The 18,535-nt window shown below is 48.6% G+C and overlaps 1 protein-coding gene across 2 annotated transcripts in view; it reads left to right on the forward strand.

Moving 5' to 3' along the window:
- The first annotated feature begins 5,756 nt into the window (after positions 1 to 5,756).
- NR4A3 (nuclear receptor subfamily 4 group A member 3) overlaps positions 5,757 to 18,535 on the forward strand; it is a 32,122-nt gene continuing 19,343 nt past the window's right edge. Inside the window, exons 1-5 of one of the 2 annotated variants that reach the window (XM_037035864.1) lie at positions 5,757 to 5,924; positions 6,827 to 6,898; positions 8,132 to 9,090; positions 12,658 to 12,787; positions 13,258 to 13,430. In XM_037035864.1, the coding sequence (XP_036891759.1) occupies positions 8,134 to 9,090; positions 12,658 to 12,787; positions 13,258 to 13,430 (1,260 nt within the window). In that variant the 5' untranslated portion in view covers positions 5,757 to 5,924; positions 6,827 to 6,898; positions 8,132 to 8,133. The remainder of the gene's footprint in view (positions 5,925 to 6,826; positions 6,899 to 8,131; positions 9,091 to 12,657; positions 12,788 to 13,257; positions 13,431 to 18,535) is intronic. The other variant, XM_037035863.1, reaches the window with a different exon arrangement.

The raw sequence follows: 18,535 nt of genomic DNA on the forward strand, positions 1-18,535 counted from the left end.
GGTGTCGGAGTGGGGAACCTACTCCGCTATCTGCGGCGCGCGCCCGCGACTGGGCCGGGCCAACGGCCGAATTTAGTAACAGGGCCTGCGTCAATCACGCGCCTCGCGTGCGTCAGCGCCGCGCGGCTCCAGGTCCTGCTCCCCCCACCTCCCAGACTTTGAATGGATACAATGCAGCAGCGCCCTCCTTCCTTCCCAGGCTGGATTGGAACCCGAGGCACTGCAGAGGCTCTGCTCAGTTCCTCTTCACCCGTTCAACTTTAGGGGCACCCTCTCAAGGTCTCCTCCACACCACCCTCAAGTGGTGGTGTGGAAGCGAATATATATACCTGTGCCATATATATATATATATATATATAATATTATATATATTATATATATATTATATATATTATAATATTATATATANATATATATATATATATATATATATATATAATATTATATATATATATATTATATATATTATAATATTATATATATATATATAATATTAGTTTTGTTTTTAAGTTTCTGGTGCTAGCTAGAACCTTCCTGCATTCTGAAACGTGTGCTGTGGACAACGGGATCCCCTTCTCTCTCTCCTTCCCCCTCGCACAACGATCGTGACAGGTCAAAGAAATAAAATGTCACATCTGATTCAAGCGGACACACGGGGACAATGTCTGTCTACATTGTTTCACTCAAATATTTTCTTCTCAAAAATTCAGTTATTTAAAAGGGGTTGCTTCTATACTCTGGTTTCTCTTCGGATCGCATAATTCTTTCGCCTTTTCAAAAAGGATGCTTCCCCTCCAATGCAACCTTTGGGACTAGAGTCTTTAACTCATAAATTTGTGTTTTTGTTTTCGGCAAGAAATTTACACTTAAATTCACTTCCAGTAAGAAATTGCTCTCCCTGACACAGTCGCCCAGGCTTTTGGCACACCATTTAATGACAAATGTGTCCCAGGAGGCCAAAGCAAATCCCTTAGGGAGGGACTGACTAATAAATCTTGCTGATTGATTTCGAAATGTTTAATTTGGTAGATGGGAAAGGAGGCCCGTGTACAACCATCAAAAAGTGAAAGTGCGAACGGAGAGTTCAATTTCTGAGGAGGGAGGGGCGAGGGGGTACACTTGTAACAGTCAGACCCGCTCAGCTGTTCAACACGTGTGTGTTTTACACACATTTAAATAGTTTCTGCTTTACCAAGTGCGTAGATGGTGGACGTACATTTTGCTGGGTTGCAATGGGTCCAGTTATGAAACACACACCTTAAGAATAAAGAAATAAAACCTTATCGTCTCAGAGCCATCCGCATCCCTGTGTGAAACACGCACTCAGCAAATGATGCGAGCACAGGGATCAGCCTAGGCGCAGAGGGCCGAGCAGACGTAAACAGTTCTAGAACTGTGGCTGGAGGAAAGCGCAGCTGCCCCCTAGGGAGTCTGGTCTGGTGCCTGACTCCTTCTGCACCCGCTGCCAGGTCACTCAGAGAAGCTAGCTGGCGGAGCCTTCTCTTTCGGAAGAGCTGTCCTCTCCCTTACCCCCTCGCCCTGGCTCCTTGCCCCGGGGCAGCCTCGGAGGCGCGCCAGCAGCACTCCTCCAACTCTACTCCACCCCAGCCTGACAGCTGGGCGGTCCCGCCTGACCCGCCGGCGGGCCTCTGGTCTCTTTCGCAGACTCGTGCCCGGGCGAGAAGCGCCACCGCAGAGGGGTTGCCAGCGCGGGTCGGAAAGACCTCCGGGCTGGGGCTAGCTGCGCCGCATAGTTTCCACAGTGTCGCCCGGCGAACCGCCGGGTAACGCGCGAGCGCGCGCACACATGCACACACACTCACACACACACCCTCGCACGCGCGGAACCGGCTGGGCCAGGGGAGGGAGGAGGAGGGTGACGTAGCGTCCCATGGCGTCACATTGACGTCTTGCATTCCAGTCACTCTATGGAGAGGCCGCTAGGGCTCCTGTGGCATAAATGACGTGCCGAGAGATCGAGCGAACGCGCAGCCGGGAGAGCAGAGTCTCCTGCCTCCCGCCCCCCACCCCTCCAGCTCCTGCTCCTCCTCCGCGCCCCACACACAGACGAGCTCACAACCGCTCCCTCACTCGCACACACAGACACGCGCGCTCACACGCTCCGCACACACACTCCACTCTCTCCCGCGCGCTCACACCCCTCTCGCCCTGCGCCCTCGCGGGTGCAGCGCCGCGCGGCAGCCGGACGCCCCTCCTGGGCTCACTTTGCAACGCTGACAGCGTCGGCCGTGGAGGTGGGAGCAGCGGCGGCATCCTTCCCCCGGCGGCGGTGCGAGCCTGGACGCCCGCGGAACCCCTCGGCGGCGGCGCTCTCCCATGAGTCGGGATCGCAGCATCCCCCGCCAGCCGCTCGCCTCTGGGAGCCTCTGGACTTGGATCCCGCAGCTTTCCGGGACGGCAGCCGCGACTCCCCACCAAGTGCAGATTTCGGGGCAGCTCTCTAGCAACTCGCTCTAAAGACGGAACCGCCACAGCATTCAAGTACGTATTTGAGACTCGCCCGGTTCATTGGGGGACTTGCTAAAAAGTTGGCGCGCGGAGAAGCGTCGCTCCCGAAATTGACAACTTTGTGTGTGGGGCTCCCCCCCCCCCCCACGACACATACACACCTCCTCGCGGCGGCTGTGCTCGCGGAGCTGCGGGTGGGCTGATCGGAAACTTTTCCCTCGTAGCGGACCCGGGGGGAGCTCGGGAGCTCTCGGGATTCCTCCCCCAGCCCGAAGGGGCGAAAAGCCTCTAACAAAGAGGAGGACCGGGATCTGTGCAGTGGCAGCTCCAGCGACGTAATTCAGGGTATTTCGGCTCTAGTTGTCATGGTAATGATGCTCTCGGCGGCCGCGGCTGTGGTGGCGGGGAGTTACGGCGACGGTGATGAACGGCAGCAATTTTCCTGCCTTTTAACTAGGCTTGAAAATAGGGGCTCCGGTGGGTCCAAGTTGATAGGCCTAAGAGTGACTTCGAGCCGGTTGGCTGACAGGTCGCCTGGGAGGGAAGGGGCCCGAGCAGCGGCGGCCGGAGTTTGCCGAGGCGCTCGGAGGGAAGAAGGCATAATTGTAGGAATGCGGCTGATTGTATTGAAATGAGCCCGGAGCTCCACTCCGCACGTCTGCCCGGCGTCACCGACTTGCCCGTTTACACTCTCCCTTCCGAGGTAATCGAGTGTGATTGCGGGCTCCCGCGCTCCGACAGGCGTGGGGACGGGGTCCCTCTCCTCCGGGCTTGGCTCGGTGTGGGAAAGGCCTGTCGTGCTCTTCGCGGACAGAGCTCGCGCCTTTGGAGAAGTTGCTCCGACTGTCCTACTTCTAATAGAAATGAAAGTTCTCGATCGTGGGAAGAGAGCGGCCGTGCCAACGCAGTCTTCGGGGACTGGCTTCCGAGGGCGCCTCTAGAACCTTTCAGAAGCTCAGGGCAGCTTTAAGCATTTAAACCTTAAATGAGGTTTAAGCATTTGCCCCTCGATTTTGAAAGAACGTTCTTGAAGACTGCCTTTTATTTATGCCTCCGGGTTCTCCCCAGGGAAGAGCTGGCTGCAGGGAGTTTGGAAATCAAAAATCCAGGGCTGCTTGTTATCCCAGAGTCTTGGGGTGCCGGGAGAGGGGCACGGGGCTCCTGTTCAGTCGTTTCATCGCGACTTCAACCCTGAATCTTCTTTTCCCACGGCGGAAAAATGTTTTCTAGAACTAAGTTGGGGAAAGAGAAAGCTGCCCCTTGGGGCCGCGGGGCGCAATGAATGAAGTTAGAGTTAATTCGAGCCGCCTTGGCTGAAGGAGATGTTCCAGCGTGAGTGCCACCGAGTCCCGAGGCCACAGCAGCCTCCACGCCCGCTCCCTCCCCCCGCACCCACCCACTCCCTTCCCTGGGACCCTGCGCTCGCAGGATTTCTCCTCGCGGTTTGTCTCCGCTCCCTGGGTCTTTCTGAGAATCTCTGTCTTTCCCTTTCTGTCGGTCTCTCCTCCACTCCTTCAGCCCCCGCCCCGCCTCCGCCCCCGCTCCCCAGGGTTGGAAACTCCGCGGAGGAGCCCGGGTCACAATGGTGCGTTTCACGGTTTCCTCCACACGCTTCACCACCGGGAGGGGAACACGGGGGTGTTCCTTTCGTCTGCCCAAGAGAAAGAAAGGGGCTTTGACAGAGGTAGTTATTTCTTCCTAATTTACAACCCCGAGGCTCCGTGCTCCCGGCCCCGGCGGCCGCGAGCAGGAGCCACGGAACGTGTTTCCAGGCGCGGAGGCTTTGCCTAGGTAACCCGACCTTTGGGAGGGGTGGGGAGAGCCGCAGGGTCTCGGCTCAGCCGTAGGAAATGCGGTGTGGCTCTTTCCTGCGAAGGCTGGTGCTCGAGGGGAGACCTTTCCTCAAAGAGACGCGACCCTCGCCCACCGGAGCCAGAGGCCGATCCTCGGAGAAAAGCTCCGATTGCAAGGCCCGTGGGAAGGGCGGGAATGCGGGCACCTCCTGGAGGCCCCCACTGAGGATGCGCCGGGTGGGGGACTGGAAGTGCGAGCTACCGCCGTGGGAAGATCCGTCCGTGCCTGCGCTAGAGCTCGCTCAAGCTTTCCGTAGAATCATCCGGGGCTGGGAAAGGGGCTGGGGCTGGGGCTGGGATTGGGGGTGTCAAGGGAATCCCCCATTCCCTGGCCTTCGGGGGCTTCCCGGACCTGAAGGCTCCGAGTACCTCTCTTTGCCTTCAGGGAAGCCGTAGGCTCCGGGGCTGCAGGAGACGACTCTTACACGACCCTCTCAGACCGCGCACCCGCGGGGACTTGGCGGATTTTATTTTGGTTCCACGTTCCCTCCCCCAGGAGCTGTGAGTGGGGCGCGACAAAGGGGGCGCTATAGGCCGGAGATAGGGGCGGTGGGATCCTTCCCCTAGGCCCGGGGAGCCACGCTTTCAGCTACAAAGTTTCCCTGAAGCAATGCGCAGAGACGTTCGCCCTGGGGCCGCGCGGGCGCCCTTCGGAATGTGCCCCCTCGGGGCAGCCGGATGGCCTCGAGCCTCCGAGTCGCCCACCCTCCAGGCTGCCGCCCGCTGGGTGCAGAGGGCCTCCCTCAGACCTCCCCACCAGCTGTGAACGCCATCCGCCTTGTCGCCTTGCTTCCAGCGTGGGCCTGTTTCCCCCGTGCCCTTTTGTTTGCTTGACCCCTGGCCCCCCGCAACTCGCAGCTAATAGAAGAGAAGCTCCATTAGCATTTAGAATGAAAAGCTCAGACTTTCTTAATTCTTTGGGGCATTCATGCATTCGTTCCGGACTTCGTGCATTTCCTATGCAACGTGTAAAATTTGTATTTGAGGGGTGGGGGCGGGGGGATTGGAAAATGCCTATTTTCCGCTCGTGTACACTCACTGACCACCCCCCCCCCCAATTCGGGCGGAACTCTTTCCTCAAGTGCTTTTCCTCGCTTCTGTTTTCTTGAGTTCTTGAGCTGGAACCAATTGTGGGGGCAGATAGATCAATTTCTGGGCGACGGCAGGCTTTGCGTTTTCAGCCTCCTTCGAGTGCCACAAAACGGCGGTGAGCGCGGCTGGTACGCACAACTATTCCTCGGTTACCCCAAGGTAGTGTGATGTGTCCTGTTTCGGGGCTCTCGTCACCTCAAGCATTGCTTTCTTACCTTTAAAATTGTTTGTAATTAACGTAGCGTTTCTAAAGGCTCCCACCAATTCCCAATACGCCCAGGCCCTGGTGACTCAGCCTGGACTTACTGTGACCTTTGTTCTCTCTCCGGGTGTCTGCAGAGTCCACTGCGGAAGAGCGCAGCCCGGCAAGCCCGGGTCCTGAGACTGGACCCTCAGCTGAGCGGGGAAGCACCGCCGCCTCGCCTAGCCGGACGTCTCCGCCTCCTTCGCTCTCAGCCTCCGCTGGAGAGACCCACAGCCCCACCATTCAGCGCGCAAGATACCCTCCAGGTAAGTCTGAAGGCACTACCCCTTCTTCCTCCCCAGCCGAGAGAGGTGAGTGGGGAAGCCACACAACCAGTGAGTGGGCAAACTGGTCGATGTGCCCAGTGCCGGGACAGTGGCTGCTGAACAAGTATTTCACAGCACAGGTGTCTTCCTTGCAGGAAGCTCCTCTGAAGACCACACCCCGTTGCTACCGAGTGGAGCAGCCAGATTAAATTAAGCATTGCCTGTCTCAAAAATATTTCTCCTAAGAAAAAGGGCAAATACACCATAGATTAGGCTCTTTCAATACATTTTAATGTCTTCATTTCTGCTCTCCTTTTATGTGCAGTTTATGCATTTGAGAGTTATGAGGTCACTTAGAGCGATACAGAGCATGTTTTGTTTGTATACAACCCCAATCACTCAGGCACAGAAGTGTGGGTTATTGAAGCTCAAAGGGAAGAAGAACAGGCATTTGACCTAAAAACCAAGGAGTAAATTCGAGTTGGCAAAAGAAAGGATTGCAAGCTTGGCTTGTAACACCTCTTTATGCATTTGTCAAAGGGATACCGAGTGCCAGGCCTGTGTAGGCACCAAAGATAGGCAGGTCAATAGAACTCAGTCCCAGAAAGCTCACTGCCTAGCTGGAAAGTACTAAACAACACAAGAGCAGTAGGTAGGGATTGGCAAGGAAGGATGGCAGAAAAGACTCATAGAGAAATCTTAGAGGCCTGAAGGGAGAAGGAGAATAGATAAAACATCAGGTAGTGTTCTTTCTTTTAAATGGTTAGTCTTTCATTTCACCCCCAGCAACTGGTCAGGAGGATATGTAAGCCTTTAACTTCAAACTGCTGAGTGTTTTTAAGGCCCTGCTTGAAAAATAAAGGCTTGAACTGGCCTCTCCTTATCACTGCTTCTTCCAACAGGCCCTCATCACCTTTTTTCAAGTCAAGATTTCATCCCATACACGCATGACTCAATCAGATTTGGAAATGTGGGTAAGAGAAAGATGCCAAAGGAAATGTGAAATACTCACTCTTCTATTAGTCACACCTTTTACAGCATGCACGCCAAACAGACGTTAGGCACCTGGTTTTCCTTTGGTTCAGAAAAACCAACCACCAGAAATTGCCCATTTATACTTAGCCACACAGAAAGGGAAATAATTAGGTAAGGCATTCACTAGATCCAGTCGTTCTCAGGGCCTTCTGATCCAGCTCAGCCTCTCTGACAGATAGTAAGCAGCCTGGATACCATTCGCTTTGGGGGTTCAACACAGTCAAACTGGCAGAGAAATTAAACCTATTAAGAAACTGCTTTCATTTTTAGGGGGACTGATTCTTCTGTCATGAGAAAATATGTAAATTAACTCACCTATTATGATAGCTGTAAGCTGTTGTTATAAAACAGTCATTGATATATTTTATTAGTCAGAATTGGGGATACACACACACACTGTATATGGCAGAGGGCAGGTTTGGTGGGTGTTTTGTTGCAGCTGCCGATTTTCTTTGCAGATGGAGCAAACTTCCTCAGGTCCATTTCCTGGGCTTACATTTCCACCTCATCACCTAACTGGCTGCTGTATCAACAGGAGTCCAGTTTTTGGGGGCTGCCAGCCCTGCCTGGAGGCGTGGGGAGGGGGTGGGAGAAAGCGACCACAGGATGTGTAGGTAGCCTTAGAATGTCACTGTTTCCCTTGGCCAGTAAATCCCATGTAGGACACCTTTTATTGACTAATTCATAGGTTTATAAATCAATTTGCGTGACTTGGGGGACCACTGGCCTTCCCCCCCCAAAATAAACCAACAGAGCATTCACTGGCTTTCTTTTTGTCCTCCAAACTAGTGGCTAAAGTCTCTCCAATTAATTCAGAGGGCCCAAAACCACTCTTAAAGACATCACTGGGCCTATGAGAGAAGACAGCAAATTTCCCAGATCTGGTGGAGGACAGGGCAAGGGAAGAAAGGTGGGCCCAGAGGTCCCCGGAGGCTGGGCTTCGGCATCCTGTGGCCCCCTGGACAGTCTCTCAGGGATTCAGCTTTCTTTCCTGGGAAGAAAGGAAGTAAGGAAGCATGGGGCTTTCGATCTAGGCTACCAGATAGAGGAAAGGATGCCACTTCCTTTTCATTTCCTAGACCTAAATGAAAGAGCAATGAAGTCGGTGCTCCGCATTAGCCAGGAAAGGGTGCTGACTTGTTGCTGAGAGATCCTTTTCCCTGTCGCTGCAGATATGCCCTGCGTGCAAGCCCAGTATAGTCCATCGCCTCCAGGTTCCAGTTATGCAGTGCAGACTTACAGCCCAGAGTACACCGCGGAGATCATGAACCCCGACTACGCCAAGCTGACCATGGACCTCGGCAGCACCGAGATCACGGCCACGGCCACCACATCCCTGCCCAGCTTCAGTACCTTCGTGGAGGGCTACTCGAGCAACTACGAATTCAAGTCCTGCCAGTACCAAATGCAGCCCCCTGGGCCCAGACCCTTGATCAAGGTGGAAGAGGGCCACGCACATGGCTACCACCACCACCACCACCCCCACCACCCCCACCACCATCACCATCAGCAGCAGCCGCAGCAGCAGTCATCCATTCCACCCCCCTCCGGACCGGAGGACGAGGTGCTGCCCAGCACTTCCATGTACGTGAAGCAATCCCCGCCGTCGACCCCCACCACGCCGGGCTTCCCCCCGCAGGCGGGGGCGCTGTGGGACGACACGTTGCCCTCGGCGCAGGGCTGCTTCGCGCCAGGCCCCCTGCTCGACCCGCCGATGAAGGCGGTGCCCACGGTGGCAGGCGCGCGCTTCCCGCTCTTCCACTTCAAGCCCTCGCCGCCTCACCCGCCCGCGCCCAGCCCGGCCGGCGGCCACCACCTCGGCTACGACCCGACCGCCGCTGCACTCAGCCTGCCTCTGGGAGCCGCCGCAGCAGGCAGCCAGGCCGCTGCGCTCGAGGGCCACCCATACGGGCTGCCGCTGCCCAAGAGGGCTGCCACGCTGGCCTTCTCGCCGCTCGGCCTCACAGCCTCCCCCACCGCGTCCAGCTTGCTGGGCGAGAGCCCCAGCCTGCCGTCGCCGCCCATCAGGACCTCGTCGTCCGGCGAGGGCACGTGCGCTGTGTGCGGGGACAACGCTGCCTGCCAGCACTATGGCGTTCGCACCTGCGAGGGCTGCAAGGGCTTCTTCAAGGTGAGCGCACGCCTCCCCTTGGTGCCAGCCTTCTCAGCCACCCGCTCAAGTAGGCATCTGAGTGGGTCCTTCCCCGATTTGAGAGATACAGTCGTTACCTCTCTTCATTCCTGTAGCACAGCATCTTCACATCCATTTTCTCAGGGTGGTCTAACTTGAAGTCCATTATAGGAGGCCTCCCCAGATGGACTTGGGAGGCTTTGAACTTCCTGGCTTGGCATTATCTTACGATCATTTTTCTAGAGGGAGCTTTCAGCAGCTTCTCAAAGAGATCTCAAAAATGCAAAACCCCCATTCCATGTCTCCTGCCCATTCGGAGGGGTAGGATCAGTGTGCCAGGCTATGGACATTTGCATCTCATTTAATCTTCATAGTAAGAGCTAGAACTGTTGCATCAGACAGACCTGAGATCACATTCTGGCCACTCACTAGCTACGTTTAAGTGTCTTGAAGGTAGATGTGAAGTATCCTTGTTTCATAGATGAAACGGAGACTAGGAGAGGTTATTCAACTGCCCAGAACACACACTCAGAGAGTGAGGGGAGACGGGATGCCAGCTCCTGGTCAGGTGACCCCAAAGTGTACAAGTCTTTGCACCTCTGCAGCTGCAGAACAGACAACCGCCTAGACAGCTCCCTCCATAGAAAACAGAAGCTGGGGTCTTAGCAATGCACCCTACTTCTGTGCCAGGCGTAGAAGGTGTTTGTGGTCTCATAGACCAAAGGAGAATGTTAGAGCCTCATTCTCATATGGGAGGGTTTCAGCCTCAGCCAGATTCTACCTGTGAGGAAGCTGAGAGTCGAAGCATCCTGTACCTCATTACCAGTGATTTATCGGCACAAGGGATGTTCCAGCTGGTTTCTCCTGACTCTAGAGTTGGGTGCTCTATATACCACTCAGGGGAAAGAGGCCTTGTTCTCTTGCTGCTCTGCTTTTGTTATTGGCCCCAGACTACTTCAGACACTTAATTCTCTCCACTCCCCTGACTATTATCTCTGGCATTTGCAAACCTACAAATGTTCTCCCACAATAATCAGCCTGTAGCCTGCAGTGCTGGGCAGGGTGGAGAGAGAGGAGAAGCTGGATGCTGATTGGATAATTAGGATTTGGAGGAGGCCAATAGGATGTATCTGGGAGCAGGCTAGACTTGGAGAACACTCAGATAGGAGGTCTTGATCTGTCACCTAACAACTATATGACGCTGGGCATGACACTTCTTTCTGGGCCTCAGTTTCCCTATCAGGTGAATAAAATTCAGAGAAGGACTGTGAGCATAAAATGAAATAAAACAATTATGAAAGCACTTTATAATCATAAAGGGCTATAAAACAATAGTTCATTATAAGTGCAAGCTACAAAATATTTGTAAAAATTCACATGTTCCTGGATTGGTATACAAACCAACAAGCAACCATTATTTTTGATCTGGACATAGAAACCATGTGATGAATTAAATTCTGCAGAAAGATGAGGAAACGCTGTGGAAAGACTTTGCAATGTAAGTGCCATATAGAAGGGGTGCACAGGATTACCATGTTTTAAATGTAGAACCCTGAGGTTGGCCTTTTTTTTTCATTTTTAACTACTCAAGCTTCACCGGGGTTACTTTCAAGGAAGGGCATTCCTTTCACAGATTGACTTTTACATAATTTCAGTGGAAATGCTGAAGGGCAGTGAAACAGACAGCCAAAAGAGGAAGGGGGTTACAAACAATTAAGGGATGGGTGAGTAACTTCAAATATAACCATCCCTGAATAATTGAGCATTGACGAAAATACAGGCATGGCAATACACTCCTGATCCAGAAATGTCAATTAAGTGTTCCCCAACAGCGTTCCTTTTCTGCAGCAGTGCCTGGAAAACAAATCTATATTGGAAAGGGCGGGCAGTGGGATGGAGAGAACCACCCCACAGATCTGTTAATTAAGGGAACGGGAGCAGGTTTTACCCAGTGGCTTTCTACCATTAAATTGAATTTTTTTAAAAATGTGACATGAAATGCAGTTAATGATGGAATTCAGTGATTGAACCATAACGATCTCTCCCTGTCCTTACACTGTGTGGCCACACACAAGCGTGGGAAAGCTCTCAGGTGATCGGGGGAAATGTATACCCAGTGCAAAATGCCACCAGCCCTTGCACTGGCATGTAGCCTGTAGGACAAGAACTACGGTTTTAGAAATTACTGCATGTTCGGTGCAGGAGAGCTTCACTCAGGGAACACGAGTCTCTTCCTCTTAAAGACTGCTGGCAATTTAGATGCCGGAAACTCAAGCATGTTTGTGTTTGGGAATTCTGCATTTTAAACTACAATGACCTACGAATGCAGGGAACATCTATCTGATGTTGTGAAATTGTAGTCTTATTTAAGCAGCTTAGCAGGGATCTCCTAAAGTGAAATGAAAAGGGGATAGGTTGAAAACTGATAAATGGGAGCTGAGGGTGGCTGAAAGTAAAGCTTGAAAACCAGTCTAGAATTTGGGGCAAGAAATAGATCACCAACCGGAAATTACCTGGATTTCTTTTTTTTTTAGGCTTATCAAATAAATTCTAACTTTCTGCTATATTTAGAGTTGTATAGATTCAGATAATTTCTGAATGATTTCATCCTAAGTGGTAAATACATACATTTATTTGCACAAATGTTTTTTAAGTTTTTTAAAAAAAGATCAAACCTCCCTTATATTTGGAGCATAAAATTTTGCTCAGTTATTTCCCCATGTGTCATTTTGAAATTATATGCGATTCTGAAGAATACAACAATATTTCATATCCAAGTTTTATGAGGTATCTTGTACAATATGGCTATTTTGATGTCTATGCCTCTAGTCATTTATGAAATAACCTGTATTAATGGGAGTTTTCATTGAAAATGTATGGCTCTCATAATCCTTTCTCTCTCTCTCTCTCTCTCTCTCTTTGGGGATGTGATAGTGGTTTTTAGTGTCCAATTTTAAGATTTTGATTTTAAATAGCCATTTACCATCTATATTCTTTTATGGATAAGATAAACTACACAGGCTGATTAAGTGGGTTTTTTGCCTTAAAACATTATTTCCTATATGTTTTAACTAGACAATTCCTGATGTGTGCTTTTTCTGATTTCATCTCTATTGGGGAACAAAGCCAGTTACCACGATATTTGACTCACAAAAGTGACAGCCTACAAAGCACATCCCAGATCATTTTTATTTTATTTTAATAAGGTCAGCAATAATCAGAGGAGTAGAACAAGTAGAAAATTGTTCCCAAAGGGATATTAAAAGTGGAGATAATCTAACCCTCCAAGGTATGATGTGTTGACCTGGTAATTTCAGATATGATTTTATCATTCAGACTTGGATGTCTCCTGAGACGCGCCTCAGAACAATCCAAGATGATTTCCATTGTCAGCAGCGAACACTAATAAAATTGTTTTTCCTGCAGGCTAGCGTGTTAGGAAATTAAATTTATCTAATTATACGAATTGCACTGTCGCTTTTCACATTGTAATTAAAATACATCTTGTCAGGTTCTACCTCTTTCCAGAAACTATTAGTTGACTGTCCCTGTCTTGTATTTTCTCAGAGAACGGTGCAGAAAAATGCGAAATACGTTTGCCTGGCAAATAAAAACTGCCCGGTAGACAAGAGACGGCGAAACCGATGTCAGTACTGTCGATTTCAGAAGTGTCTGAGTGTCGGAATGGTTAAAGAAGGTACGGATACAATGCTTTTTACCCAACTTGCTCATATGTATTCTTGGGTATCACTGAAAAAGAAATGTTCACATTTACGTTGGGATGGTGAATTTTCCTCGTTTCCCTTTCCTTCCAAGGTTTCGTTTTTACAGTGTATGTTTACATTTAGAAATAGCTGAGGACTACTTATTCTAATTTCTCAAAATCAATAGAGAGCTTGTGTACACACATCCTTTTTCTATTTAAGAAGGAGGCTTTCAGGGCTAACTCATTACCAAATGCAAGTGTGGGTGGCTTTTACGCTGCTTGTTTCAATTCTCGTTAAGTCATTGTGTGAATATTATTCCAAACTTACTGCCACTTTTAAATGGTTGGGTCGGTCTATTAATGATTGCTCAACAGTGAGGTGTTTTTTATTTCTTTTTGAGATCTGTGGCTACTCATGAATATCTTTGAAGACATCTTTTCTCTCTTTCTCTTGGTACCAGTGGTCCGTACAGATAGTCTGAAGGGGAGGAGAGGTCGGCTGCCTTCAAAACCAAAGAGCCCATTACAGCAGGAACCTTCCCAGCCCTCTCCACCTTCTCCACCACTCTGTATGATGAACGCCCTTGTCCGAGCTTTAACAGACTCAACGCCCAGAGATCTCGATTATTCCAGAGTAAGTTTTCTGATGTCCTGCTTTGGAACGAATGACCAGGGTCTCTACTCATGACACTAGGAATAAGAATTGACTGAATGACTTGGTGCCTGCCACTGTGCTAAACAGCTTTCATAACTTTTGCATATTTCTCACTTCATGTAGCAGTTCCAGGGCATCCGTTGCGCCAAATAGTTTTGCCTTATTGGCTCCCTGAACGTCTTAACACATGGCCCTGACAGGGCTGCACCTGTCACACCTATTGTTGCAGGCTTCCTGGTGGTCGTGCCGATGAAAATCTGCACAGGTGAAATACAATTTGTAGATTTCTTTTGCGGCTTAGACAAAGTGACTGCTGGTTTTTTTTCATATTATGATCAACCCCTCTGGGTGAGCTTTAAGTTATCCGTAAGGAGTTTACCCAATTTCATCAGCATTGATTGACCTGCTGCTTATTCAGGGGATTAGACCGCTGATGGAGAGGAGCGAGCTCTGGCCTTGACATCAGGAGGACTGGGATGGACGGCTGCTTCCTACCTGTGTCCCCTGGCTCCTGCTCTTGGCTATCTCATCCCTACGGGGGAGATGATTACAATATTTAACCTCAGAGGGACGTTCTGATTGTCAGTCACACAGGAAGGATGGTTGGAAAAACATCTGAAAGCTGTAAATTATTACCAATGTTGCTATTTCAGTCAACCAAAATGTGTCAACGTTTTTAGTTCATATGAGATATAGTAAAATGTCATCAGCCTGAATTCTGCAAATTGCCAGAAATTTAAATAACAAAGAGAAGAACCATAAAAAAGGATTTTCGAAACAAATGTGTAAACAGTACCCGAAGGCAGGTTTTAAAAAGACTTGGGAAAGCAAACTTCTAGTAAGACAGGGTCTCGTTAGAGAGGGAAAGGAATAAGAAAGATTACAATTATTGGGCAATTTCTACATGCTAGACACTGTGGTAGATTGTCTTATTTAACCGTTTAAAGAGCCATGAACTATCAGGATAGCTACCCACACTGTTAGACAAGAAAACTTAGAAACACAATTTGTACACAGATCAGAGAACTATCAGTCGAGGGACCTCCACTTGGTTGGTCTGGTTTGGCAGCTGCTACCAGATTTTCCTCCCCGGGTCTAATCAGTATTTCAGACTTGTGGTTGAACAGCTGAAAAAGAGTGTGAGTGTGCCTCCTTTTAGGTTACAGTGTCGTGATTGGTACACCCACTTTGATTCTCCTTCCCCCATCCGTACACTTATTATGGGCTATGAAGCCTCCTTTCATCACTTGATCACAGACTTTATAGAAGAAGGATAATAGATCTTTAGCGCCAAAGGTTGAGGACTCTTATTCTGATTACAAGTAGCATCTCTTCACTAAAGGCAAATCTCAAATAATAGTCGAGCATAATAATGGAGTGGCTAAGGCCTTGGGCTTTGGAACCTTGCAGGCCCCTAGATTAAAGTCCCAGAAGCATCATTTAGTAGCTGGGTAACTTTGAGCATCTGCTTAAACCTTTTAGTGCCTCAGTTTCCTCATCCACGTTATGGTATGATAGGTATAATATCTACTTCCTGGGGTTTCTGAAGATGAAGTAAGATGACACTCATCAAGTCTTTAGCACAGTGCCCTCCCTGTGTGTCATCTCTGTGACCAAACCTCATTCACCCTCTGTTGAATGTTCTCATGAGTATGAGCACTTCGCATGTCAGGTGCCGTGTAGCAATACCTTTAAGGTAAGTGTTATGATCTCTGTTTCAAAGATGTGGAGATTAAAACTGAGAAAGGCTAAAGGACTGAACAAACACCCAAGATCATAAAGCTAGTGTGCGCCAGAGATAGAATTAGACACCAAGTGTATTTGACCCCAGAGTCTGATCTCCCAGATACCGAACTTGACTACCTGTCTGGTTCCAGTGTGAGAGGGTGCTGGGATCAAAGACCTTCTCCCTGAAGGGACTCCAGCCTCCCCTCAGGCAATTTTTCTGACTTAATGAAGCTTTCTGACACTGCCCATGCCAAGACTACATAACACAATCTGCCATTATTCCAGGGTATTTGAAATCACTTTTTGGTGGTCTGGCCAGAGAATTGAGGCTCCAAAAGTGATTTTTTTGGCCCCAAATTATTCGATTATTGGTCCACATGGACTACTCAGTTATTCAGGGGCAAATCCTCCCCAGCACTTTGGGTTGTCCCAGCTGGGAACTGTCTCCACGCCAAGAAATCAAGCCAGCATGTTGCCTGCTCTGCACCATTCAGTGTGTTAGACTAGAGTCATCATCCTCATCAACAAACATTTATCCAATTTAATTGTTAGCTGTGTTCAAAATAGCAGATTGACCATGACAGAGTCTGGGTCACATTGATCTACCTTTGGGGCCTGGCTCAATTTTGTAAAGCGTATTTATTTTAATTGCATTGTTTTGGAATCAGGTTGAACCTCGTAGATTGGATTCTCTTGCTTTTAGATGGCTTTACAACATTATCAAAAATTGGACCCAAATCAATGAACTTTGAGTTTTTATCAAAAACTTGGATGAAGGCAGAGAAGGCATGCTGATCACATTTGCAGATGACAGGAAGCTGGGAGGGATCGCTAATATGATGGATGTCAGTATCAACATTCAGAGTGATTTCGACAGGTTGGAACAGGATGGGCTGAAGCCATCATGGAGGAAGTTAGCAAAAATAAATGTGAAGCTAAGCATTTAGAATTTAAAAACATGGGAGGGCCTTGGCCTGTCAGTAGTCCATGTTAAGAAGATTTTGGGAGTCTGTTCCACACACACTTGCAATGAAGCAACAGAGGATCCGTGATGTGTGGTGGAAGAGAGAGATGCTAAATTACCCTGAGCAGCAGGAGTGTGGTACCAAAACCAAGTTGGGGATGGTCCCATGGATTCTGTCCTATATATATCAGACCACCTGTCAGGGTTGAGTCCAATTCTAAGCTGGGTTTAAGAGGGATGTGGACATATTGTTTCTGGAAACTTTTAAGGGATGATTGGAGGAAATGACCGTATGTAGACAGGAAGGGAAAAGGTTTGGCAAGATTAGGTCACCGTTTTGCCCTGTGGCAAAAAGGACTGTAGCTCTCCAGGGCAGATCTGGAGGAAGAAGGAGGGAGCCTGTTTCAGCTCACCCTGAAGACAAGGCTTGAGCTCTCTTAACTACAAGAACTACTGTGGAAGCTGTGATCATCGATAAAAGGAACTAATGAGAACATGTAACAGGATTTCTCACTAGCAGAGGCTATTTGGGGTGATATTAAATTCCTTCCAGCTCCAAGATTTTATGATTCTGGGGTTTAGCTTATTATCCCCAAATGCAAGTGATTATATATATTTGTTTTTAAGTAACATGTTATTTAATAAGATTGAACTTGCTTTGTTCTCTAAAAAAAAAAAAACAGCACAAAATAAATGAAGCAAGATGAGTGTATCGAGTGACTGGTACTTATGCCCCAGCTTTCTGTGCTATAATTTATGGCTTTGGTAAATTTTTTAAGAATGTCATTCATTGAAACTCAATTTTCATAATACCTTCTCCTTAAAACTTTATATTCATGAATGTATACAACTGGAGGCAACTTTGAGATCATCTAATCGAACCCCCATATTTTCAGAGGAATAAATAGAGGCTTCCAAGAGTTAAGTGACTGACCCAAGGTCAGTGGCAGAGCTCGGCCTAGATCTAAATCTCGCCGTTCAGGGCATTCGAATATGTTTCCATTTCACCATGCTGCCCCTTCTATTATATGCCAGTTTAACTAGGTTTTTCAAAAATTACAATGCTATTAACAAATGTCCGTTGCTCTTTGAAAAGGCAAACCATTTAAAGGGGATAAAGTGAAACATGTCAGACTCCTCACTTGTTCCTGCCCATTAACAGCAGTGGTGTGTATCCATAAGTTATTACATTTTAAAGAGGAATTTGCCCTGTCAGGTTGGAGTCGGACAGTTGATTGGATGGAAACAATGTACAAAAGGTTCTAGCTTCCCTCAGTGAATCAGGCAAATAGAGAAATGAAGACACGTTCACCAGACATGTATGTACATTCCAATCTTCTTGTACCGGCATATGTGCCTTTAAGGTAGTGCGCCGCTTTCCTCATTGGTGGGAAAAGGAGCTGGATGAGTTGTGTTCCAAGTCACAGAGGGAATGAACATTTTCGGGGCCAGAAAGAGAGTGCTCGCTTTGTGAAGTGTTCCTGGCTCTGGGACCTTCACGTTTCCTCTGGGCCAAACTCCTCTCCTTCAAAACTGAGCTCAGATCATTGTATATCAGTGCAGTCAAAACATGTCACATTTGATTTGTTTCTTCTTAAAATGTTGCTATTCCCTGCCCCACAGTTGCTTTTAATTTAGCAAAACGAGTATATATAGATACTGGGCTTGGTTTCAGAGCCTACATAATTACTAATGAGAAAATAAACTTAACCTCCTCATTAGTTGGTCATTTCAAGTATTTTTCAGCAAACCGGGATGTCTTCTGGTAATTGGTGTCACTTAGTGTAGTAACAGACGCCAAATACAAGAGATACTGCCTAGATAAAACCAGGCACCAGCAAATGGCATCTAAGTATGTTAACAAGATAGCTTGAGAAATAACATGGCCAACACGTGTCAGACCTACAAAGTAAACAGCATGAAAACTCTGCGGACAGTGGTTTCATGAGGCTCCTCTGAGACGGCCACCAGTTCATTAGATGATTTCAGGCCAGTCCCTGCCCCTGAATGGTGAGGAGATTGGACTAAGTGCACACCCATGACCGTTTCTGCCTTCTCATTCCCTGACTCTCTCTGATCCTTATGCCTGCTGTAACAGGTCAGCATTTCCCAAAGTGTGGCGCCCAGACTGCCTCTGTCAGAACGAGCTGGGGTGTTTGCTTAAAAATGCAGATTCCCTGGCCACGCCTAGGCCCTACCGTATCAGAATTGGGGAAAGGGAGAAGGTAGGCAGGAATCACTATTTTTACAAGCACCTTGGATGATCAGTGCACTAAAATTTTAAGAACCATCAATATACTTTAGTAAGAACAGTTCAATTTTATTTTGAATCTCCTATTTCCTAGCTTTTCTTGGACTGACAAGGAATGAGCAGTAGGAATTAGATTTTCAA

The sequence above is a fragment of the Sturnira hondurensis genome, unplaced genomic scaffold (genome assembly GCF_014824575.4).
Source record: "Sturnira hondurensis isolate 20B ecotype Veracruz unplaced genomic scaffold, ASM1482457v3 Scaffold0022566, whole genome shotgun sequence".
Lineage (NCBI taxonomy): Eukaryota > Metazoa > Chordata > Mammalia > Chiroptera > Phyllostomidae > Sturnira > Sturnira hondurensis.